The following is a 25,104-nucleotide window of genomic DNA, read 5'->3' as shown; positions in this document are numbered from 1 at the left end:
CCTTTTTCACGAGTGATGCTATTTCGGGACGGAAACGTTTTCCACTCTAGTCTTCCACCTCAATACGTTCCACCTAGGAATGCGTCTACTTCTCTACAAATAACTAAACTCTCTCGTACATCTTTCTCATTCCATTTCTACCACCTACTATTTCTTCCTACCCTCTATCAAACGACATTACAAGGTGGCAGTATACTGTAGCGTAATAATGGGAGAAAATATGCACAGGACTCAAAATTCGCAAGAAACGGTAGGCTGTGTTTCAATATGACCCGTCGTGGATCGCTATTTCAATATCGACATCATAATGGTTTTTTCCAGTTGGTCGTACAGACGGATGGAAAACGAGTCGTTCGGAAGGCAATTCTGTGAAATTTTCCTGGCTCAACTGTATCCGATCATCTGGATTAGCCTTTAATATTGGCCTCAGTGCTTGGCATACAGCCAAATTGAATATAATTGATATCGATCCACGTTGACGCTATACACACCACCGCAACGTTTTATCTTTAATTACGTTAAACGAGTTAAGTTAGAATTTCTAATCGAAGTTAAATTCCTCGGGTCTTCATCGAAAGCCGCTGTGTGAAAATTCTATCACAGTTTCATATCTCCGGGAACTAGAATAGCTTAGTATTATCTAGCCCGAATGGTTCGACTAAATCTGTCGAACGGTGTTGCAGCGTGGATAATAAGTCACAGATCACGAGACAACCGAGATAGATCCGAATGCCTTCTAAATCGGGATCGGCAATTAAAGACACAGAAAAAAATAGCAGTGGTTAGACTGATGGTCTACTTTCACAGTCGACGAGTACCGTGCCAGGAAGTGGAATAGGAATTTCGATAAATGCATATGAATGCTAACGTTAATTAGGCACACGTCATTAAATCTCACTCGTTACATCGGCCTTGTCGATCGGCATCGACAAAACAGGCAGTTGGAAATTAGAGTGAAATGCGGCTATTGAGAGCAACATTCGACGAGGAAATAGTGAACCGACGTTGACAATAATTTCGAACGGAAAAATAGAAGCACCGAACCAATCAAATGCTCCAATTTGTGACTTCGAACTCTGCGGCATTTCATTCTCTCTTCGTCTTTCGCCCGCCAAGGACTAAATGATTTTCTCAGCACATGAAATTTATTCGAGACACAGTCCATGATGTCCACAAATTAAAGAGAAGAGAACTAAGAGGTTCGTTCACGGGCGACACGTACGCGACTCCAAAGATGTTAATTTTACACCAAGGTCTCTTTTGTCCCTTCTCGATCGCGCATTCGCGAGATAAATCTTTCTACCTTCCAATTGAAGACCAAGTTTCGAGTCGGTGACCGGAAAATCCTATAAAATTCTCGCGTACACACTATCAGCAGAAATGCGAATCTTCAAGCCTCCCACAAGCCAACGCGAATTTGTCGTACCGACAGCGGATTCGCGGCGAATAAAGAAAACAGACACATAAATTGATATTGGAAAAAAATCGGTCTGTGGAAGGCTTTAAGGCCACAGCGAACATCGTGCGTTCTCTGGTGGATCTTTCGTCGAAAACGAGTCGCCGGAAATCGAAGGTCTCCGTCTAAGTTTAGCCCCCGACTCGCTAGCGTAAGTCTGCCCACTGACGTCGAAAAGTGTCAGTATACCCTGGACCGACCGATTCCAGAAGAACGCTGATTCGTCTCAGTATCGCGCCTACCAATCGTACAACGTCGTTTCAACGTGATTTCCTTGCGATTTCTCAAGAAAGAATCGTTTTCGCGGATGGATCGATAGCAAGCCACCAGTGTTTCGCGAGTGACTGCTACCTTCGTGCACGTTTTTAACCTGCTAAACAAGTTTTTTATTTAAGCGACTAAGCTTCCCCGGAATCACTGACACTTTTCTTCTACCCTTCTCTGTTATTCGAGCGTCAGAAGAGACTCAGGTTTCTTTTATGCTTGTACTTTGAAGTTTCCAGAGGCAGAGTTGTTGGAGTTTAATATATAATTCCCTGGGTACGTATACCTAGATCTCTTATTGTCAAATTGATGTGTCCCTTAAATTTCAGTCAATTCTTCCCTCTCCAGAAAATGAATCGTTTACTGTCAAATATAGTATACCTCGAATATTAGCAGTTCTGTTCTAAGATATTGAAATTCTTTGTCTAAACGATCAAACAAATATTTATTGCAGAGATTTCCTTTGTGCGAATTTTCAAGGCTCTGATCGACAAACATAGAATTCAAAAAATTCTGAAAATAGCGCAGCGTGGTGTTATTTGAGTTTTGTATCCCGTGAAAATGCATGATACAAATAAAAATTTGGAGTGCATGACTCGTTGAAACAACGCCCACAATTTTCGACGTGTTTTGAGCAGACAAAGGAAAAAGCTGAATCATTCACGACGTCATTCAATTACTTGGCGCGAAGATAATAGACCACGTGCATTTACGTTTTTCAACACAGTACCAGAGGAATTCTGAAGAACACAATTAAAAGAAAAGTTAACGCTCGTGTAGACGTTGTTATAAAAACTCACGGCCTTTGTACACACATAAATCCAGCAATTCTTTGTCTTATACAAACTTCGATCGACTCCACTTGTCACAAAATTTTCCCGTGACTAAGAAAGACTGATTTCTCAAGCGTACGAAGAGGACAAAGCGAAAACAAGGTTGTTGTTTCTGAAACGTTTGGAACTGCAACCTGAGTGTGCTTCCCAATCAATTTTATATTCGAATCCAAGCAATTGAATAATCATTCGATACCAGTTTCGATTGAATATTTCATCATTTCTACTGGACTATTCTGGATCTGAATTGTCATTTCTACCCTTTTAACTTTTGTGCTATATAGTTGGATCCGAATTCGGACATAAAAATAGATCTACAAAACTAAATCGAGTGAAAGAATTTCCGTGGTAGTGTCAAGTTCAACATTCCACTACGTCCCTCTCATCGTATCCAGAAAACTGCTAATGCAATAGCACCTAGTCGCCTGTTGCACCCCAGAATTCACTTTAAGATCAACAAGTGGTTCGTCTAAGAGTAACAATGGTTTCTAATGTACCATTAGAATGTCGTTTCCGGTGAACCAAATCTCGCGAATTGTGATTGGACCTTGGCACGAGCTTCCGCATCCTCCGCTGATATCCAAATTGCGAAAGCCAATATGGATTTGGCTCAAAAAGCAGTTTCGAACAAAGTCTTCGTTGACTACAGCAATACTGTAGTGGTGAGCAAAAGGAGCCGAATCGTGATTTTAAATTTAACTCACCCACGTTCACCAATGTCTTTCGCATGGGTCGATTAAAAGACGAGCTATCAAAGCAGAGAACGATTATTGCAAATCGCTTCCTGCCATGGTTATTTCATGATGTCTTATTGGCTTGTATTCACGTTACACTGGAATTTAGTGGCCTTTTAGTAGCAGTAAAAGAGAATAAAAAAATCGCGTTTCGGGAACATTGTAAGCTAAGGCAACTTGAAGGCTGAGGAAGCGTAATATTATTAGAATGTCAATGGGAAAACGTGACGACACAGTCTGCATGTAAAGACGACGAGTAGAAATAGCCGAATATTAATAGGTTCCTGTTATTGAAAAATTTCTAACCCAGACAAAACTCAGTCTCTATAAAATTGGCCGGAGATTTAGCAGGATATTTTACTTGGCTCGCGTCACATCGCTCGAGGAATCGTATCTATTTTATAGGAGCAAACCTTTTGGAAAATTGTCTGCATACGCTCAGAAACATAATGAGATTTCGACTATAATTTTCAGTTAGGGAACTTTGAAAACGATAGACGAGCATGAGAGAACGTCGCGTGGTTCAAAATGACAGCAACGATGACAAGCTTTCTTCTAATTGCAAGACGAAAACTCTATTCAGCCCAATTTACGGTGTCTTTAGTACACAGAGACATCCTTTCGGTTCAGCCATCCCTATAGTACCGATTTTACGAAGATGATACACCGTCCTCGAAATAGAAAAGGCAATGACTCCAATGAGATCTTGACATTGTCTCGCCCACTACGATACAGAATTATTCATGACGAGGAAAAACAGAGAATCGATCGGAACGATACACGTATCGAAAAATGTTTGCAAAAGTGAGCAAAAACAAGTATCGATGTATCTTCCCCTTGACAAGATATTTGAATCGAGAGGAAAACATTGTGCACATAATATGACGTCTCTAACTGAACGTGCAGCATGATGACTATTAACTTGGCGCAGTAAAGGTTTCGAATTGCAACAGGGCACAAATTATACGTTTATACTATTTATTAGCTATGACGACAGTCGCCTTATATTTCTCTAACTGACGTAACTGTATGAAAGTGTTTTGTAAATAAGTTGAAGTAGCAATGTTTTGTTGCCTTTTAAATCATCCTATTTATTTGTCAATGAAACGAATTAGATTGAAGCACTAGAGGAGAAAGCAACGAGGAAAATAAACAAGTGTTTTTTTATTTTTTACAGGCATGGAGCAGTTCGAACAACTGCTGACGTGCGCTATATGCTTGGACCGGTACAGGAATCCGAAGCTTTTGCCATGCCAGCACAGCTTTTGCATGGAGCCCTGCATGGATGGCCTCGTTGACTACGTGCGTCGACAGGTGAAATGTCCAGAATGCCGTGCGGAACATCGTATACCTTACCAGGCGAGTAATCTCTTTCGACACCATTAATACTCCGAATTTCAATTTCGCTCTTCAACAACACAATCAGTTATACGGACGTATTAATCTCTTATTTTCATTTCACCGAAAGCTTGATCAATTCTGAGAACTGAATTTAATTTACTATAGAGTAGGAACTCTATTCGGTGTATCAAAGCGAACCCAGAGGGAAATACGGGCAAAGTCGAAACGAAGGATGCAAATACGCAAGCAGACGTAGGTGCGTTGTTGAAATTAAACATGGTCGAACAGGGTTTTATTTAACCGTGTATAATGCGTGACTTCATCTTTATTCAACGACGAATCTACACCAACAACGAATCCCTCATGAAATTGGACGAAACCTTACGTTTCATAGCGACACCTCTTACAACCCACTTGTCTCATTTTCCCCACCCTAAATGTAAACCGTTCAACATCAAACGCAATCTTCCTACCATTAATTGAAGCTCACGTGCAACGACCAGAGAAAAGAAAGCAAATGAAGGAAAAGGAGACAACTATCAGCGGAAACGATTCGAACAACGCACGAAAGAGCGTCACAATTTTTGTATGAAATTGAATTTCGGCTGAAAGGCTAAGATAACGCGTCTCGTAACCAAAGTTATCCCCCTAGTTGGAATTCCTCTCCTTTTTATTTCTGCCTTCAGAATCATGGTTATTCAATTGGGAATACGGTTCTAACAATTGCATTATTATCGACAGGGTGTGCAGGCGTTTCCAACCAACGTGACCCTGCAACGGTTTTTGGAATTGCACATCGAGATCACGGGGGAGCTGCCGGATCCGACCAGTGGACAAACAATGGAACGGTGCGGCGTTTGTTCAGAGAAAAGCTACTGCTCCCTCTGTGTCCACTGTGAGAAAAAGTGCTGCCCTGAATGCAAGGACGCTCACATGGACATTCTCAGGCGTGAAATTACGCGCATCAATTCTCAGGTAGGACAATCCTCATGTGATCGCTTCCATTAAAATAGCAATCTAAATGATATCCTGCATCTACCATCCGTGACAATGAAAATCTTTCCCTTCGAAATTAACATTTCAAAATGAATCGAAAATACCAACTCGCGAACTGAAAGGAACAATTTCACGGCCGAATATTCTGCTCCTTTATGCAAATTTTCCGATAATTAAAGAGCCCTGTAGATCAAGGGAAGTTCGATCGAAGTAAAATAATTTCCAAGCTGACAGAGATTAAAAAGAAGTTCGAATTTAAATATTTGCGGTCGATTCGTCGCTACTACGAAGTCGGAGAAAGCGGAGAGAACTAGAATGCTCTCCCCTCAAAGGATGAAATTGATATAAATCTATACTGTCCTTGGAAACTTAAACAGGGGTGGTTCGCCTCTATTTCCGGGTCAGAATGTACTTTCGTGCAATCGTCTTTGAGACAGACCACAGTCTGGAATCACGCATCGACAGATGTGGATATTGCGCATCCAAGAGAGACCGTGCCTGAAATTCAAGATCGTTTTCGTGCGATCAAAGTTTCCTGGCTCCGTTCTCGATTCGATTTGTTCTGGCCGCTCGAAAACGTGCCGGATCGTACGTTTTTCGCCTGTGACTTCCATTCGCTTTTCTATCAACTCCTAACGCGGACTGATTTCTCCGACAGCTTCCAATTTCCACCTGTTCTCATCGCGTTTTTACGAGTTCGATAAAAGTTAACCTAGCCGATAGCGCGGCGGACAGAAAAAGAAAGAAGCTATTACGATGAAATTAATTCTAAAAATCTTAGATAAACGTGCGAAAAATCGATCTAGAGCATATTAAATGATAGAAATCTAGAGAGCTAAGGACTTTACCACTGGCTTCGATGTTACATTGGTTGCGAACTTGCCGTCGACATTACCAGGAGGTTCATAATTGCAGACGACATAAATTTTCCCATCAGACCCAGTCGCCATTCCCAGGCCCATCGATTTCGTCTCCTTCCATAGCATTTGCGTAAAGTTACGCACATCTTTTAAATTTGGCACCTCATCCTGCCCATACTTAAAGTATCTACCTTCTCGGTACCTGAAAACCAATTAAATACGATGAAACACGACTGGGTTGTTTTGAAATTCAAATTTAATCGGTAAATACTGTAGCGCAAAGTAGATAGGCTATCGTGGTAATAGGTTTCCAGTGTTTCGCTAAGACTAACCAAGATTCCAGAGGATCCTTTGGCTTTATATCGTGAGGCACATCCCTCCAGAAACTTACGTAGATGTTTTCACCGTATTCTCTTACCGGTCTATACTCCAGAATACCCCTTGCTGCCAAAATATCTGCCCACTCTTGCGCATATTCGTTTAACTTGAAAGGGAGCGTTTCATCGTTAACACAATTTTTTTTGAATTCTTTGAAAATTTCAACGAATAATTCGTAACCGATGCTGCTACGATTGAATGTTTTTTACAATTGAGATAAACTATACCTTATCATCGATTATCAATGGAGGAGAATTGTGAGTGGCTCGATAATAATTATGTAATTTCAAGAAACTTTCAGTGAAATCTGGCGAAACATTTCTGTATCAGAGGAAAACACTCTTATTTCATTTCTGTAAAAAGTAACGTAACGAACATTTCAATCAATTTCTCGCTTACTCCATTTTTAAGGTAAATATTTCAAAAGTGGTCCAACATGTCGATTAACGTCCGAAATGCTTTCGAAACTGTAAGTCAGGCCGGAACATCTCTCGTTGGAATTTAAAAGGAATGATTTATGAATGATGCTACATGTTTGAAATTGAAAAGTTTTAGGTTACGCGAAATGCGTTGATACCAAGGCAAACAATCGCGAAACAGATTCTCTTTCTCGCTTCGAAGTGGCGCAAGTTGCGTTGTTATATGGACCTACATATGTATGTATATGTATCAACATACTACATACACGGCATAGTGTTCGATTTAACGATAAACTTCATCATTCATTTTACGCGTCAATTGAATCAGTTCAAGCTTCGTTTTATAAACTATTATTAACAATAATTTACCAAACTACAATTATTATGTACAAAGTTTTTCCATAGTACCCAACGCAAGTATAGCCAATTAAACGACCTCACCCCATGTCCTATAAACTGAAATTTAGGTCAACATAACCGCAGTGCAACTAGATGCAATGTATGTGTGATCCTAAAATAACTGCTGGTGTGTTTGTTCGCCCATAATATATAGAAAATAAATGTTCCCATGTAACAATGTGGATTCCCTTCCTTCTGACCAAACGCGATTTTTGAAATTTCCATAAGTTTTGCTAGGGTTTAACTCGCCACTAAAGTAGGCCGTATCGTGCATAATCGGAAAAGGAAAATCGTCCGATCTTCGTGAGGAATTCTGACCGATCCAATGATAATCTTCTTTTCCAGATTCGCAGAGGGTTACACAGGTTACAGGACGCGCTGGCTTTAGTCGAGAAAAACACATTGGGTCTGCAAACAAACTGCGCCTCGGTCATGGAAGAGGTGGACGAGATTTATCGAAGGCTGAGCAAGGCTTTGAAAGACCGTACGGAACATCTGCGTAACGAGGTCGATCGATACCTGAGCACCGAGCTCAGAGGCCTGATTCAGCTCAAAGAGAATCTCGAATTGGAGATCGCGAATATTCAGAGCAACTGCGATCTAGCGGAGGCTCACATCAATGAAAACGTGCCATGGGATGATTCCGAACTTCTCGACACGAAAGAGCTCTTCCTACGTACGGTGGAATTCATCAGGTTTGTCGTTCATAAATCTCCTAGACGTTTTTCTCCTAACCCCTACGACTGCGATCATAGAAATCAGCCCTCTCGACGGTTGTCATGTTTCATCGATGAAAATAAGATTCTTCGAGTACACCATGCCAGAATATTTCATTGCTAATTTTCTAAAACTTCGGGAAAAAATGATTGCTTCATGACCTAAGCGTAGAAATAAATGTCTCCCTGATACCTGTTATTTTTGAAAATGTTCATATAGTGGCCTTACGGGACCTATCAACCATATCGTCACAATCGAGAATAGAGAATCAAAAACATTTTCTCTTTTTTTTCGAATTTTACTGTAAAACTATGCAAATGGAACTCGATGGAAGCAAATTTAAACATTATTTAATTTCATAAAATGCAGGATTGTACTATAAGGTTCGACGTCGTAATGGTGCGTAAGTTAAGGGAAAGATCTGAAAATTCCTAGTCCTTTTAAAATTCATTAGAAACTCTTTGGAGAGTAACGGTCCCCTTGAATATAAAACACGAGGACTCCTATCCATAGAGGGGCTATTTCCCAAGCGTCTATTTCCCTTTTCGTGTTTTATCGTGCATCAAGTTGAACAGCGAGGCATTTGTCGTTAACCCTTCTTTCTGTTAAAAATACATTGTTCGGTTCTCTCAGCATTCAATTATGTGTCAACGAATTTTGTGAAGGCTCGTACATTTCGTAGATAACCAAAATATTTAACGTTTTGACATTTTCATATACATCCACTCTCCATAAATTCTCGCAGTATAAAGGTATCCATGTTACATGGAGCGTGAAACATAATTCAGACAACCAACGATAAATCACTATTTTCGTATGCTTGCAAAAATACGTCTATCTTTGCCTTCATCGTTTAATTTTTCTCTATTCACCGTTCAATGCATTCTACTTTGCACCTGCACATTCTATATACTCGCTAGTTTCTACGATCAGTTATAAAAGAATATTTGCTTTCTCGATGGATACAGTCGAAATAAAATACAAAGAAAATTGGGCGAAAAATGATAGAGGTAATTCCCTAGTGTCTTAAGAGGATTTGAATCGAAAATAATTACTCGAGATGGAAGCCATTTTCTTCCAGCTTGCAACGTTCCTGATCATTTTAAGATCTGCAATTTATAGATTACTACATACTGGTAAAACTTGCCGTAAGACATTTGCGTAATGCTATAAATCTTCCAATTTGGGGATTTCGCTCCCTTGAAGAGGTAAAAGTTGCCTTTTAATTCTCAAAGGAGAAGTTCCAGCAGCTCGCAAGGCCGTATAGTTGGAATATAATGAAACTTTCTTTCTAATTTTAGAACAATTCCGTGCCGTTTGCACGGCTAACGGCTCCTTTTTCCAAATTACTTCTCCGATATTCTCCGAAAGTTTCTATCGCGAGAAGATGCCCCTCTTCTGCAACGGGACTCAACTTTCGCACTCAATCCTCTTTCGTGCATAACACGAACGGAGCATTTCATCCCCAGCTTGTCGAAATTTTGCTTACCCTTCGAACTAGCTCGCGATGCGACAGCATACTAACCGCCTCTTGCTTCTAAATAGTCCCTTGGTCCTACCTCTCCTTTATTGCCCTCATAGGGGACAGATTATCGAAATAGCTAAAGAAGAAGGACAGAGGAAAGTTTCGAAACATTTAGGGGCTCGGTCCCTTAGTTTCGCGATAAATACGACGAGAAACGACGGTACAGGGAGAAAGAAGCAGCCAACTGATATAAAATGCAAAGGCTGTGTCTGTGCTATACGCAGTAACTGTTTAACAGACGAGTCTTCTCTGTGAATTTCCATATGGGACAGAGCCCTCTTCCCTAATTAATTACGCTCACCTTTTTCGACTCGTTTAGCTTCTAATTTCCCAAATGGAGATAAAATATTGCTACACTTGTTCGAATTACTTTGTTTGACCCGTTTTAGAAGTAATATAATAAAGCTGGTGAACCGCTTCTGTACTTACAATAGATGCAACAACGTACCTATACCGTAAAAGGGAACGATTCAGATAGCAGAGCATTAATTTCACAACCACTTGCAGGAACTTCGAGTACGAAGCCGGGGATTACAGCCGACGAGTGCGTTTCGTGATGGCCCATGATCCGAACCAGCTGGTCCTCCACGTAGCCGGTTATGGCGAGCTGAATATTAAGCCTGAGACCGGAAGCGGGGGGTTGTTGGGCAGCTCCAGCAGTTTGGCACCTCCCGGAGGGTCACCCGGTCTCATGAGAAGCAAGAGCGACCACCGTCTGGCCTCGCAGTATCGACAGCAAGAGGAGGAACGGCTCGCAAGGAATCGATACGTGCCCGACTACGAGTAATTATCACTTTTCCGCTTTGTTATTTCCCATTTTTCCCAACCCTTTCGCGGGATTCTCTCTCCTCGACGCTGTCTAGCTCAGCTTAAGACGTACTCTTACGTTACGAATCTTAAAAATCGAAGGGGATGGAATCAATCGAAACAATCAACACGGAAAAGTACTCTTCGAAGAGTGTTCTCATTAAACTCTATTTGCGAGTTTCGAGGGTGGGATAAGAAAGGATTACGCGAACATTCCTTATTCCTTACGCGAAAGCAAGCCTACTGTTTATGAAATAGTTTTTAATATAGAAGGTATTTCTTACGAAAGAATAATGCTATAAACATTTAAAAGGGCGGAGTATTGATCGCATGCGAAGACAGAGAAAACGGAATTCGGCGTAACCAGCCGACCGGTAAAAACTTGTTTGACCATGAACAAAGATCATTTTGGAATATTGCCAAGCAACGGCCGTGGTGGGCATACATTTTTCAGGATGTCCCACATATTTATTCTAGCAAATGTTATAAATACATGTGGCTTCTCTAGCTGTATCTTTTCCGTGGCCCACGCCGAGAACGACTTCCTCGAGGCCGAAATAGGCGCGGCCGACTTTAATTACTGCCCGTTTCGTGTAATATCCACCGCTGGACCGTTTCACTAAGCTACCTCGTCAAAATGTAAATGAAAAGCTTTTGATATAATGCACCGCGTAATAAACGGTAATTAACACACAACGCGTAGTACGTTACGACACCTTCCATGTTCTCGATACCGCAAGATACCGCAATTCAGGGTAGCTTCTTGCACGACTGTCTCCCTTTTACTCTTCTTTTGAACAATTAGACGATTTGGAGATTTTTTCGCGTACAAACAATGAAGAAACAATAATTGAAAATTCTTGTATTCGTTATCGATATTCCTTTGTTGGGAAAAAATTTCATTAAACGGCTGGCCAAAACGAATTCTATTTCGACAATAGGTCCAATAAAACCCGGTACAGTTCTTTCGTCAACAGTGTTGCAATTATTTCTGAATGTTTGCTAAAGTGTTAGTTTGAAAGAGATAATATTCTTTCTTCGAGACGTAACTTTGTAAAAAATTGGATCATAGCATTAATGGGCCCCGGTTTCCCAGACCTCATTTTCTATCCAAACGATCTCGAATAATTGAAGGGACTGTAAATGCGAAATTGGCGTTTCCCGTTTCTCAGGCGCAAGAAGGTGCGCTTGTACAGATTTGAACGAGATCAATTACCGTCAACGTGCGCCGCCGTTCTCCTTCCTGACCTTCTCTCATTATACGAACCCATCTTCGTGTCTGTAAAGCGATAATCAAGCAACACTCGGATAAACCCGATAAATCTATCGCTGTGCAGTACCTTGAAAGGCAGATAACCCAGTTTCAGATCGTGCGGAATAAAATGTACCGTTTACGCTCTAGCTAGAAATTCCGTTTGAAGAAATAAATTCCTTCAACAAAAGGAAAACCGTTATCCTTTCGAATTAAAGTTGTAATGGAACATAAAGCATTAATCGGTTTCCATATCTACGTTCTTCCCTCTTTGACATGAATTTATATTACCTATATTAATTAAAAGATATAATCCTATCGGGCCATAACTCAGTACACATGTTTCGTTATTTTATTGTTCGAACGATATCACCTATTTGAAGAAAGAAATTTTCATGAGAACAGTTCGAAAGATAAAAATGTTTATTTCCCCAGGTACGATGCACCGGAATACGATGTTCCAAGGAACAAGTCGAGGTATAGGAGTCGATTCATGCGGCACCGAGACGGAGACGACTCTGACGGCGACTCGAGGTCGACCGTCAGGTTTACGTCAACGCCTCAGGAATCCTCAGGATTGCGTGAACGCGTTCTCGACACGGAAGACGCGGCACGTGGACCACTTTCTGGGATTTTTCGTCTCACAGATTCGCCGCGTGTAATGAGGAAGCTCCAAGAGTACGAAAGGGCTGGAAAGAGGAAAAAGGAGGAACCACCGCCACTTCCCGTTCAACAACCTCAACCACCAAAGCCTCAGGTTAGTTCAATTTCTGCTCTTGCATTTCCCTTGTAACACTTTTTATTTTATATTGCCTTTTCCACGTATACTCTCTTCAAACAACACTGTTTTCGATAGAGAGAAGAATCTGAAAAGTACGTACTGTTACGGTGAAAGGCATTATTTGCGATCTTCATGCTTAATAAAGAACTTTTACTCTCATTTGAAATACTGATCACGAATACCCGACCATTTTCTTCGTTTTCGAGAACGTTTCTTTTTTCGTAGGTTTCTCGTTGAGAGAAAACTATGCGATAGATGAATTGAAAATTGAACGGTGGTCGCGGATGTTTTTAGAGTGTCGCATACACTAGAAATATTGTCAGAGATGTTCGTCAATTTCACACGGTCGTATTTATTTTTGACAGTGATACCGGCACAGAATTTTCACACGGATACCCCTTATTATGGCAGGCGATATATGGGAATGGATTGCGAGCGGCGATTTGATGGGGAGCACAACGAAAGTAACTTGAAAATCTCGCGTTATATCGCTTGGATGCGATTTGACGGGAACTAAATTTTTGATCGGTGAACGTATACACTGTTGCGGGGAAAACATATCGCTCCCTCTATGGACACGTAAAGGAAATAAATCTCGGCGAATTTCAAATAATTCAATATTTCACGAAGACCGAAGCGTAGCGCAATGTGATACGTGTACTTGATCTCAGCTCATAAATATGGAAATAATTGAAGACACGAATGGATGAATTTAATGTGTAGTTAGTTGCTATATTTTGTACAAAAATTCAATTATAATATAAATGAAAGATATGAGTATACACGAATATATTTTTTGCCATCAAATGTATTCATCTTTCCTTCTCGAGTATATTTGTATCAGACCTCCTTCATCCAATGAACACACGCCTATTCATCTCTAAGCGAATTTGAACGCGGACACAAAATCAGGAAAGCATATTAATTCGCAGTGTGCGCGTGTTACTGCATAATGCGGAAGTGCACGCTCAGCATGGAAGGACTGCGCATAACATATTTTCAACCGCGTAATCAGCCAGGAATAGTTTAACGTAGATGCAAGTCCACTCAAAAAGCTGCAACAATTAACCGAGAGTATTATTGTCCACGCTGTTTCAGCAGACACGTTAAACAATTCTGTTTGTCGCTTAGGTGCAGGTCAGAAAAGTACCTACAGCGATGGCGAGACAAACCAGTGAAGACGACGAAATTTCCAGGATCAAAAAGCAAAACAAAACTGCGGCTGCACCTGCGACCGAAACTGTGGAAGAACGTCCTGCGCAAACACCTGCACCTGTACATCCACCGCCTCGGGAACCACCCCCAGAACGAGAACCTGAGGAACCTGCGCGCAGACCAATGCCCGCAAGGTACGTACCACACATCTTTAGTGTTTTCAAATTATTCGTGCATGGAATAGTAGCACTTTCTTTGGTCTCTATTCTTCGAGCTTAATTCATTAATAGAAGGTTCTTGCAATAAATTAGGCCCTCTTGACTTTGGTAATGTACAGTCTGATCGTATTCAGTTGTAGTAGCATTAACATGAAGTCACAGGTGTCTCATTTCCTATGCGTTGCCAGTAACGGGAGAGCGTGCCTAGTCAGACGAGCGGATTTATGGCTGTTCGGTAGAAATGGATCGTTTCGATTGAACGGTTGGGGCTCTTACGCGGCGCGGCACGACGTATTCGATACGAACACGTTGACGCAGTATCGCGCTTTAATCGTTGAATCGATAGTTTCCCAAAAAATAGGAACGATAGAACCTTCCTTTTTTGGTTTCAATAAAAGAACGGTTGTTAGAGAAACGGTTGGCGGCGTTGGTCGGCAACGAAATATTCAAATGAGAGCATTTTTTAAAATTCCGAAGGCATACGATAAAACGATTGTTCTTCTGCTGGTCACGAGGAATGTTCGGTGCTAGTGGTTTCCTGTTCATGCAAATTTTTTCCTACCACTTGCGGAAATTTAAACGGGTCAACTTTTTGTTTTTTCCTCCGCTCGTAAACTCTGGCCCACGAATCAGCATTCTTTTTTCAATCGCCCTCAATTTTTTCACGGAGAATTTTTATAGGTTTGTAACGCTATGTCGAGCATTTGAACGAGCAAGAATTCAAATAGGCGAAACAAGGAAAAGGGAAAAGGGTGGAGATCCCTTTTTAATTTCGAAATTCCACTCTGTACAATCGTGCTATACGTTCGCACCTTTGGCCATTCTTTTTTAACGAATCACCAGCTTCCAACAATAAATTAGTAACACCTTTTGGAGAAATTTAAATATGTTCTGCGTCCATCCTCTACGCAGTTGTAACAAAACTTTTGTGCCGCAGTAGTATTTAAATAAGTATTTGTCCCATTTCACATCCTTCATACACTCATGTACATCGTTTCAAAGCAAAGGACGTTTCATGTTCATTAATAACAATAATTCAACGTCTTCAAGATGGTGGAAGAACACGCCCTCCGAAGTTAGACAAACTTGGAGAATAATACATTGAATGTAAATGAGAGCAATAGCACAGTGTACAGGAATATCATTGGCGGAAATTACAACGTACGAATGCGCGTTACTCCATCGAGTTATCCGGTTGAAGGAAGTCGTTAATTGAAATATCGTTGCTCGCAGGAGAACTTCAACGGATACTCACACCCCTGCGACGAGAAGCGCCTCGTCAGACTCGAGTACAGGCTCAGAGAGCTCAGGGGGATCAGGAATCCGCAGCACGGGTGCACCATTCACTGCCGAGGAAATGAAGCAGAAATATTTGTCGAGGGCACCAGCTTCGAACACGGCATCCACGGCCACATCAGGACCGACTGGTGCCCCAACACCCGCCAAAGATTCTGCCAATGCTACGCCAGCGACGAGATCTTTCCAGAGCCGTTTTTTAGGAACAGGTGATGCCTTCCCAATCTTCAAACTACCTTCAATCAAATACTTGTACATAACCATGCGCTACTATTTATCACAGTTTCCTTCCATATCAGGATAGTTGCAATCGGTAAACAGTACTAGTGTTATAAAGACAGAAAAATTCCTTTAATATTCAACTGAACGATTGATTACCCAAGGGGGAAATATGCTCGTATATTTCATTTGCGAATCTATCTCGCGTCAAAGGACAAAATATCTCGAAATTGTAAGAAAGCAAAGAAAGCAGCAGATATTTATTCCGATATTTCTGTAGGTAATCGTGCAGCTCCTCCACCACCCACGCAAACCCCAACGACGAGAGAGGAGCCTGTGACAAAAAAGAAGGAGGAAGAAGAGGATGAGGAGGAGGAAACTAGCAGTTCCTCCGAAGAGACGGAATCCGAGACCGAAGAGGAATCGGAAACTGATGGTCATCCCTCGACCACAGCGTCTTCGACGACGCCTTCGACTGTACAGGATCGGCAAAGGAACGAGTCCGCGATGGCACGGACAGACATTGGCCCCCTGCTCGCCCGAAGCGCGGAAGCCAGACGCGGCAGCAAGGAAGACTCCCCTTCGACCAGGCAAGTATATCTTCCTTCGGCTCTTATAACTGAAGGGTTCCCATTAACAAGTAACATCGTGATGATGCAGCTTTTCTTTTCGATACGAATCGAATCGTGGAAAGGTACGAGACGAATTTCACAGGGCAGATAACGTTTCTACGTTCATCTCGTGAAATCCTTCTCTCTTTCTGTTAATAAATAACGAGCGTGATGCAACAACTCCGAGGAAACGAAAATCAATACCGTCCCCTACGAACGGGGAAAGCACGTCCCATCGTGGCAAACGTCAATAAGAGAAATTGTCCGCAATTTCGAACATTAACTAGAATCTTTAGCGGGAGATCGTCCGAATTTCGGGACACGTCGAGTGCCGCGGTAGCCGGTCGAAAAGCGGAATTAATAGCGAACGGTAGAGACGAGGGACGCGTATGCAAAGGGAACGTAGATGGCCGTTTGACAGAGGAAACAGAGAAGATTGAACTAGAATATCGAGCGATCACTCGTGTCTTAGGTATTCGTCGCCGAGAGGAAGTCCCGCGCAATCGGTGACGAGCCCGACAACGACAACGACGACGACGACTACAACGAGCGGCGGCGCGACGTTGACAACGCCGGCCGGCTACACCAGCAGGTTCGTAGCACACGTAGACCACGGTCAGATTCATCAGGCCAGTTCTAATTCCAGTAACCCCCACGACCGTAATCGTTTTAGGACGTTTAGTGACGAACACGATGAACCGTCAACCGATCGTGTCGAGGATTACAAAATCGCGGCTAAGAACGCGGCTAAGAACGCGGCTTACGACATTGACGGATCGATGGTTAAACCGCAGTCGAGTACACGAACCCACGGAACGGACGATAGTACGGACACCGACGAAACGATCACCTCATCCTCTTCCTCCTCCGCGACTAGACCCAAAAGTCTCGAAGGTAACGGTTACGATAATAGAGTAGAGAACCGCAGCGGGCTCCACGAAGACGCGTATGTGGAAGGTCGTTCGGGGAACGACGTGAACTCTTCGTTAGCCGATCGAACCGATCGAACCGATCGAACCGATCGAACCGATCGACGCGGATCGGTTACCGATCTGCGTGTTCAAGACGAAGGATACCATTCGCAAGCGAGAAGCCTCGCGAGTTCAATGAAATCGCTGGAAGATTCGCAAAGGACATCCATCGAAGACGACGAAAGGGAATCTCGAGATGAATTCAGCTACCATTCGGAGAGCGATTCAGAAAGTAGCACCGAAAGCATTTCGGAAACCGACGAGGAAGAGGACGAGTCCAGGGACGAGAACAGCAACGTAAAACCTAAGAAGACAGAGAATCCTGAGAAAAGGGAGGACGATGGTCGAACCTCGGGAAGCGAAGCAGTTTCCGACGACGATCGATCGACCGACTCTGAGACCGAAGACGAGACCACTGTGCTAACCGTTCGATCGAGCCATCCTACCGCAAATAATTGCATCTCGGTGGAACGATACGACGATAGCGTGAAACGTCCGAGTTCTTCGATAATCGGGGAAAAGAGTATCGAAGAATTGTTCGACGATAATGGATGGGTGATCACCGATCAAGATCTACAGCCGGCGAGCCCTCAGAGAATTTCTCCGAGTTTAAAAGCTATCGATCAAGAAGGGTCTTCGAGTAACGAGACCCGAGAGTCATTGTCGAAAGAGCATACACAAGACTCTTCGACAAAAGTTGGTGAAACAACAGGCAAACGTTACAACGACGCGGACGACGAGGATGACGAAACAGAGAGCGGCAAAACACTGAGCTTGTCACAGTCGTCCGAGAATTTGCCGAGGAGTCGAGGGGAAAGGCAAAACAGTATCGGCAAAAACGGCTGGCTTGTATCGGACGAATCCGATAGCGAGTCAGACAGAGCAACGCCCATAGAGAAGCCAGACAATCGAGGAGTTTCCAAGCCAGACGGAGAAGATGCGTCAAGAAACGCGAAACTCCTGGCTAAGACAAATACCAGTGAAATGAATGGTGAGCTATCGTTGATGGTGTCATCGTCGATGAATGAAGAAAGTTCGCGCAAAGGTTCAGTGACGAGCGATAGCGCATGGATCATCGACGAAAACGGGTGGGTTATACTGAACAAGGTCAACGACGTCGGCAAAGTCGTCGAGGGCGAAAGCACAGACGAAACGAGCACGATTCGTTCCCAAACGACCGACCTCGTACTGAGAACTAACATTGAGAACGGTGCATTAGTCGCGAACGCTACCCAATCCAAAGAGACCGACAGTTCCAACGAGCACGGGGACACGCCTGGTGTCGATATCAGTATACCGATGCAAATGGTAACCACCGTTTTCTGTGTGTCCGTACTGTGTTACAGCGTTCTAATCAATCTCTTCCTGTAACCCGTATATATATTTACACGTATATACGTGCTCCCTGAACCTTTCTCACGTATTTTCACGTTCGACTCGCGTCCGTTTTCTTCCGTTTTCTGTTCATCGGCGTTAAAAGACTGCAGGACTGCTCTCCTGGAAACAGACGAGACTGCCTTGGATAGGAAGATCCGATGCAGCAGTTTCTTCCTCCCTCCTCTTCGTTATTTTTACCTTCCTCCCCTCCCTTCACAATTGTCGTTGTGCTTTCTTCAAGTTGCTCGAGTGTCGAGAAAGAATGCTGGCTCGCACGGGACATCTGTTTTAAAGCGAGGGGCAAAACATTTCGGTAAATAGTTGATCGGAATTTCTTCTTTCTTGCCTTCTAGAACTTCCATTCACCTTCGTTCCCTAAACTTCAGCGCGCTATTTACTTTCTACCTCGTGAAACTGCTGCTACGGAATCTTTCATGTTCTAACTGTATTCCATCCAATATACAGAGTGTTTCAGGACTATTGATCGAGGCTATCCTCATTCAAGCGAATAACACAGATATAATGCAACATCGAATGCAACGTGTGTCATATCCGTGGAATCGTCATACCTATATGTTGCATTACATATCTGTGTACTTCATCTGGTAGAACGCACGAAAAGAAACAAAAGTTTTAATAAATGTAGGATCGTCTAATCATTGATTTCGAAATATTCATGTCTTCTTTTTATGAATTCAGTACTTTGTAGAATTCGGTCTGACACGTGTCGCTAGAACTAGAGAGTACATATACATACGTAGCTGACGTATATGCGAATCTAATTCCAAAAAGCATCTCTTACTTATAGACTTGTCGAAACGTCGTATGTAGTACACGTAATTACATAAAAAAACTTATAAACTAAAAGACTGAATATTTCGAAATATCCTTCCGAACCTACATTTCTTCAGACCTTTCTGTTTTTTATACGTTTTATCAGAAAATCAGGTCTTGATCATAGGTTCTAAAACAGACTCAGAAAGCATCATCTGTACACACTAAATGACACTGCTAAACCACGGAGAGTGACTGATAGAAGATTTGCTAATTGACGTTAACAATATCGATTAATGAAAGTTGCATTTTATACATTGTGATAATTCGTACGTACAATCGTAAGCGTAATTGTTGTTCCTAATCGTTGTTGATACCCGCGATAGAAATGTCCCCCGCATTGCTCAAGTACATACACGCGTAGCTTCGTAGACGCAAGAGGAGTCGCACGCGTTTGCATAACAGAATGTAGTGAGAAAAACCGTCCTCCCAAAATAGCTTTTGAATCCACGCTGAAACGAAGCTTCTTCGATCGTTCCCATGAAAGCAAATAGTGACTCGAATAGCATGTCAGGCGATACCATTCTCGTTGATCGCAAGATAAAACGTGATGCGTAACGCACGACAAGCAATTCGTGCCACCAACCATGTTTCATATCATTAAGTTTTTGTACTCTTTTTCCTAGCGAATAGGCTTGCGTCAGTTTGTCGGTGTGGTAAATAAACTGCATTTCTTTGTGATAACTCGTATTATTTATTTCCCTCTCAACTTGTCCTCAGTTTCTATACGTATAACAAAAGAAGGAAAAAGATAAACGAAGTAAAGAAATGTCGTAACCCGCCTGCAAATCTCTTTTTTCTTCGTATTCGTCTTAAATGTTTCACAGTCAAATATCTTTTTCATATACTTCTCTTCCCAATTGCCTAAGTTTCTTTGTTATTTTCTCGTTTGTTTGTACGTTGTCCTAATTTCTCGTTCATTGTGATGAAGTAAACGTACACACGTACACGTCAAGATCAAGAGTAAATAAAAAAAGAGAAAATGCATCTTTATTTATTCCACTAACAGATTGAACGTCCGTCAGAATCGATCATGCGAGATTTGATCTTTTCGTTGCTCGTCACACACGCCTCCGTGAGGAACTTCACGAGGGAGTGTTCGGTTTTCTTTTAAATTTAAGACCTTCGACCTCTGTTGTACCATCTCAAGATGCACGCACGCTCACACTACGAATTTACAACGTACTTGGCGATAATGTAGTTCCGAGGAGAAGGTAAAAATCGATCCATGTGTAGGACCAGAGTCAACTGCGAGGAAAGTATCATTGTTTTAGAACCTTGGAAGAACCAGCGACTTGAACGGGTTCGAACTTTACAAACGAATTGTCCAGCGAACGAAACAATCGCTTGCAAACCGTTCACACATTAATCAACGTTTCATAGGAATAACACTTCATTTCTAAAATAAAACTGTAATCTCATCGTGCTTCAACGAGTAACATCAATCCCATTGCGATCACTGTCTTTCAGATTGAGTTTACCTAATAATTTCATTAACGATACGCTTGTCATTAACTAAACGTCAGGCTCCGAAATGATTGATAAAAAATAGATGAAAAATGTTACGAACGAAAGCGATATGACCGCATTGTGCACCACACGGAAAGCGCTGCAGCGTCCAGTAAAGGTTTAAATATAACGCGTTTGTTGCTTTAAATACACGCTGCAGCTCAGATAGTCCGACGGGCTATATTGGTCGGTGTAGTCCACTTCACTGGAAACGCGGATGTTATTCCAATACGTTTTACCGTTCAAGATCAATTAAATCTGCTTCACTGTGGATGCACACGATGCAGAGGTTTCAACGAAAACCACTGCTCAATCTAAACTGACTCGATAGTTACATATTACGTGAATTCTTGTCTCTTAAATAACGGAGAACATGAACTTTCAAAATTTCGACGCGATTCAAGCATCGACGTTCCTCAAATTTTACGAGAAACCTCGAAAGATATGGGTTACAGGCAGCTCTAAAATTTTACGACTACCGAACGTAGTAACTCGTGTCCCGTATACATGTTTACCGCATATATTAAAAAACGAACGTTTATCGCTTTCCAAAAGTTGCTCGAATAAGTGATACACACACTAAATAAAGCGTACGAAAAATATTTCAGCGTAAATCGTCCGAATTTGTTTCGCAAATATTGCGCTGCAATGCTTCACGAATTCCAACGTTCCATGACTGTTCGATTGTACATGTAATTAAAAAAAAGTATCAAGCATCTCTTTGTGAGATTCGATAAAAGTTACTTGACTATCTATTACGTTTCGTTAAACCAATAGCAAGCGTGCCTTATTCGACCGTCCTCTATTTGCCATCCTCTAACGGCATACGTTCATGAACACCCAGACGATGGATAAACGAAAAAGAGTCGATAATTAAAAGCGATAAACGTTACTTGAAACGACATCGCTCTCAGCGATACAGAACCTAGTCTGTCTCTCTCAACTTTAAAGGGTTTATGGGGGCAACGATAAGGAACCGGCATATCATGCACCTGTTACAAATTGACATACAACATACTAGATACGCATCCGTGTTCACAACTCGTACAACGCCGATACACAGATTAAATTTACACGATGCTATGGGCAAATACTATGGAATATATTCCCAAAAGGTCAACACTAACGAATCGATATAATAATGAAAAACATATCCGGGTTTATCGGCAGAATCAATGTTTAACTAGAAAATGAATCGATAGAAGAGATCACGGAGCAGAATTTAGGATACGAACGAATTTAGGTTCACGAGATTACTTTATCGTTACGTGCTTACTAAATGTTGCAACCATATTAACAGCGCCAGAAGGACGCAAGCTTCAGTCTCTGTTCGCTAAAGATAACAGGAGTAACGTAATAATGTCCTTGAATGTTTCCATAAAAGTTCGACCCGAGACAGTAGAAATCGGTCGCTTGTGACTAGAAAACTATTTTGTGAAGAATCATTCCTTGAACGATCAATAATCTCTCACTCAACGAGTGGTTCCTAATAATCGGCAAATAACAGGCTCCTAAATTAAGAAAGAATATTTGAACGAGCCAACGTCCGTTGCACAATGTTCCAGGTTCCTGAACAAGAGCAGGAGCCAAGCAGCGGTGATAGCAAACCGGGAGCGGGAGCGGGAGCGGGAACGCGAGCGGGAGCGGGAGCGGGATCGGGAACGGGAGCGGGAGCGGGAACGGGAGCGGGAACGGGAGCGGGAGCGGGAGCGGGAACGAGAAAGAGAACGAGAACGAGAACGCGAAAGAGAAAGGGACCGCGAGAGAGAACGAGAACGCGAACGAGACGCGGACACCGAGATCGAGTCACCCCTGTCGACGAGGTCACGGTATGCCGCGCTGAAAGAAAGAAGGCAGCGGCTGGCCCGGTCCAGAAGCTCGCACAACTTTGGCGGCGATGACCTCGACCTCGACGAGGAACCACCCTCTCCGACGACCCAGTCGCCGAACGCTTATCTGGCAGCCAAGTACGGAGCCGGCTCTGAATTGGCCAGGAGTCGGAGTACCCACGCTCTCAAGTCCCGAGAGCCGAGCCCTGAGCGCGACAGAGCAGGAACCGAGAAGGATGGCGCCGCTCTCAGCTCCTGGGCGAGGTACTTGAAGAACAAGTACGGGAATCGCACCATCAAGGACAAGGAGCCTTCTTCCTCTGCCTCCACAATCCCATCGTCGAGGTAAGACCTCGAGTATCTATTGCTTCGAACAAAAACTCACTCTTGATCGCTTCAACTTTTTTCGTTCCTCCGACTAAGGACATACTTCCGTGTAAACATTGAGAGATTAATGTGATTCTAGTAGCAGCACAACCTCCAGAAGGTTATCGCTCGGTCTACCCTTGAGGCACGCTGGTCAAACATCTTTCGAATCCTCTGACGACGATCAAAAAAACCCGTCAGGCTCCCCCACGTCCCCTACAGCAGCTCCCGTTATACCCGCGGCAGCAGGTTCCTCCACTAGGTGAGTACCTTTCACGCCTCGAGGAGAACGCGTGCGTTCGATTGTAGGGAATTCGAATCCGCGTGTAAAATTGATGTTGGAAATCGACAGTAATGGCCGGAGGAGTCACTACTTGCTGAAGCGGCGGCAGCTGTTCACGTTCGGGATGCGGGGGAGCGAAGCCGGATGCTTTACCTGGCCGAGAGGCCTCGCGGTTGGTCCAGACAACTCCATCGTCGTGGCCGACAGCTCCAACCATCGTGTTCAAGTAACTATCTAAGGTTTAACGAGCTGGCGAACAAAGTGACCGTACCTCGTTCACGATGGTAACAGTGTCTCGAAATCGACAGGTATTTGACTGCAATGGAAACTTCATGAAGGAGTTCGGAACATACGGAAGCGGCGAGGGTGAATTCGATTGCCTCGCCGGGGTTGCCGTAAACAGGATCGGGCAGTACATCATCGCGGATCGTTATCACCACAGAATCCAGGTGCTCGATCCATCCGGCCGATTTCTGAGAGCTTTCGGCTCTCAGGGAACCGCCGATGGTCGATTCAATTATCCTTGGGGCATTACCACAGACGCCCTTGGATTCATTTATGTATGCGACAAGGAGAACCATCGCGTACAGGTGAGTGTATGGAGAGAAGAACGATAGAAAAGAGGTAGTGTCCTTTATCAATGTCTATTTGAAGGTATTTCAATCGGACGGCACGTTCGTGGGGAAATTCGGTTCCTGCGGAAGCGGACGTGGCCAATTGGAACACCCCCACTACATCGCGGTGAGCAACACGAACCGCGTGATCGTCAGTGACGGCAACAACCATCGTATCCAGATATTCGACGTGAACGGCCGCGTGCTGACCTCCTTCGGATCCGAAGGCTCCGACGAAGGTCAGTTCAAGTTCCCCAGAGGCGTCGCTGTCGATGACCAGGGTTACATCGTCGTCGCTGACTCCGGCAATAACAGGATACAGATATTCACCCCAGAGGGCGCGTTCCTCAAGTCTTTCGGCGGCTGGGGCAGCGGTGACGGCGAATTTAAGGGTCTAGAGGGTGTTGCTGTCACGTCGACCGGTAACATAGTCGTTTGCGATCGTGAGAATCACCGCGTCCAAGTCTTTTAATTTTTTCTTCCCTTCACCTCCCACCTCGTACCTCTCTTCGTCCAACAGGCATTTCGAGCGACTTTGAAAACAGAACAGTCAGAAGGATTTTCGCTTGTCAACGGACAAGTTGTACAAGAACGAAAACTAGCCAAAAGACAGTTGTACCGTTTCTACAGTTTTCTCTTGGGGGGTGAGACGTCGCGGTAAATTGCTTGCTTCTTTAGGAATTAACACATGTAGTTGTTTGCGTGCTAATTTTCTAGCGGAAAACCTATTGGTCGAATACCATAGAAGCTTTTCTTCGAGAAAAAGTTATTCTGTCGGTTACACGACTCTCGACTTTGCTAATAAGATTTCGCTCGACTGTCTATCACTTTCCTACCGTTCACTCTTCCTGGCCTATTCAAATGCTAACACGTCTCACAGAGTTACTCGACGAATTGAATCGACCATGGAATTGGACAGAAACTCTTGGACGTCGGTTGACCAAAAAGTTACCATTTATCTCTTCTTCCCCTTCTCCCTCTACTCTATCACCTGCCTTCTCCTACGCACATGATAATCGCGTAACTTAATTTAATTTATACTCAAAGTGACAACAATACA

At 43.1% G+C, this 25,104-nt stretch overlaps 2 protein-coding genes across 5 annotated transcripts in view; one reads left to right on the top strand and one right to left on the bottom strand.

Moving 5' to 3' along the window:
• LOC143184052 (uncharacterized) overlaps positions 1 to 6,647 on the bottom strand; it is a 35,477-nt gene extending 28,830 nt beyond the window's left edge. Inside the window, exon 1 of the mRNA XM_076385999.1 lies at positions 6,473 to 6,647. Coding sequence (XP_076242114.1) covers positions 6,473 to 6,610 — 138 coding nt within the window. The 5' untranslated portion in view covers positions 6,611 to 6,647. The remainder of the gene's footprint in view (positions 1 to 6,472) is intronic.
• Tn (tripartite motif containing protein thin) overlaps positions 1 to 24,842 on the top strand; it is a 39,447-nt gene extending 14,605 nt beyond the window's left edge. Inside the window, exons 3-16 of one of the 4 annotated variants that reach the window (XM_076385989.1) lie at positions 4,465 to 4,646; positions 5,370 to 5,603; positions 8,026 to 8,375; positions 10,430 to 10,705; positions 12,417 to 12,738; positions 13,894 to 14,111; positions 15,369 to 15,640; positions 15,931 to 16,240; positions 16,734 to 16,853; positions 22,518 to 23,126; positions 23,251 to 23,409; positions 23,500 to 23,656; positions 23,739 to 24,020; positions 24,085 to 24,842. In XM_076385989.1, coding sequence (XP_076242104.1) covers positions 4,467 to 4,646; positions 5,370 to 5,603; positions 8,026 to 8,375; positions 10,430 to 10,705; positions 12,417 to 12,738; positions 13,894 to 14,111; positions 15,369 to 15,640; positions 15,931 to 16,240; positions 16,734 to 16,853; positions 22,518 to 23,126; positions 23,251 to 23,409; positions 23,500 to 23,656; positions 23,739 to 24,020; positions 24,085 to 24,516 — 3,921 coding nt within the window. In that variant the 5' untranslated portion in view covers positions 4,465 to 4,466 and the 3' untranslated portion in view covers positions 24,517 to 24,842. Of the gene's footprint in view, positions 1 to 4,464; positions 4,647 to 5,369; positions 5,604 to 8,025; positions 8,376 to 10,429; positions 10,706 to 12,416; positions 12,739 to 13,893; positions 14,112 to 15,368; positions 15,641 to 15,930; positions 16,241 to 16,733; positions 16,854 to 16,934; positions 18,541 to 22,517; positions 23,127 to 23,247; positions 23,410 to 23,499; positions 23,657 to 23,738; positions 24,021 to 24,084 lie in introns of those variants that run through there. The other 3 variants (XM_076385988.1, XM_076385990.1, XM_076385987.1) reach the window with 3 other exon arrangements.
• Positions 24,843 to 25,104: the final 262 nt, after the last annotated feature.

The sequence above is a fragment of the Calliopsis andreniformis genome, chromosome 9 (genome assembly GCF_051401765.1).
Source record: "Calliopsis andreniformis isolate RMS-2024a chromosome 9, iyCalAndr_principal, whole genome shotgun sequence".
NCBI lineage: Eukaryota > Metazoa > Arthropoda > Insecta > Hymenoptera > Andrenidae > Calliopsis > Calliopsis andreniformis.
The sequence above is the reverse complement of the archived record's forward strand: the minus strand, read 5'-3'. Positions and strand labels throughout refer to the sequence as shown.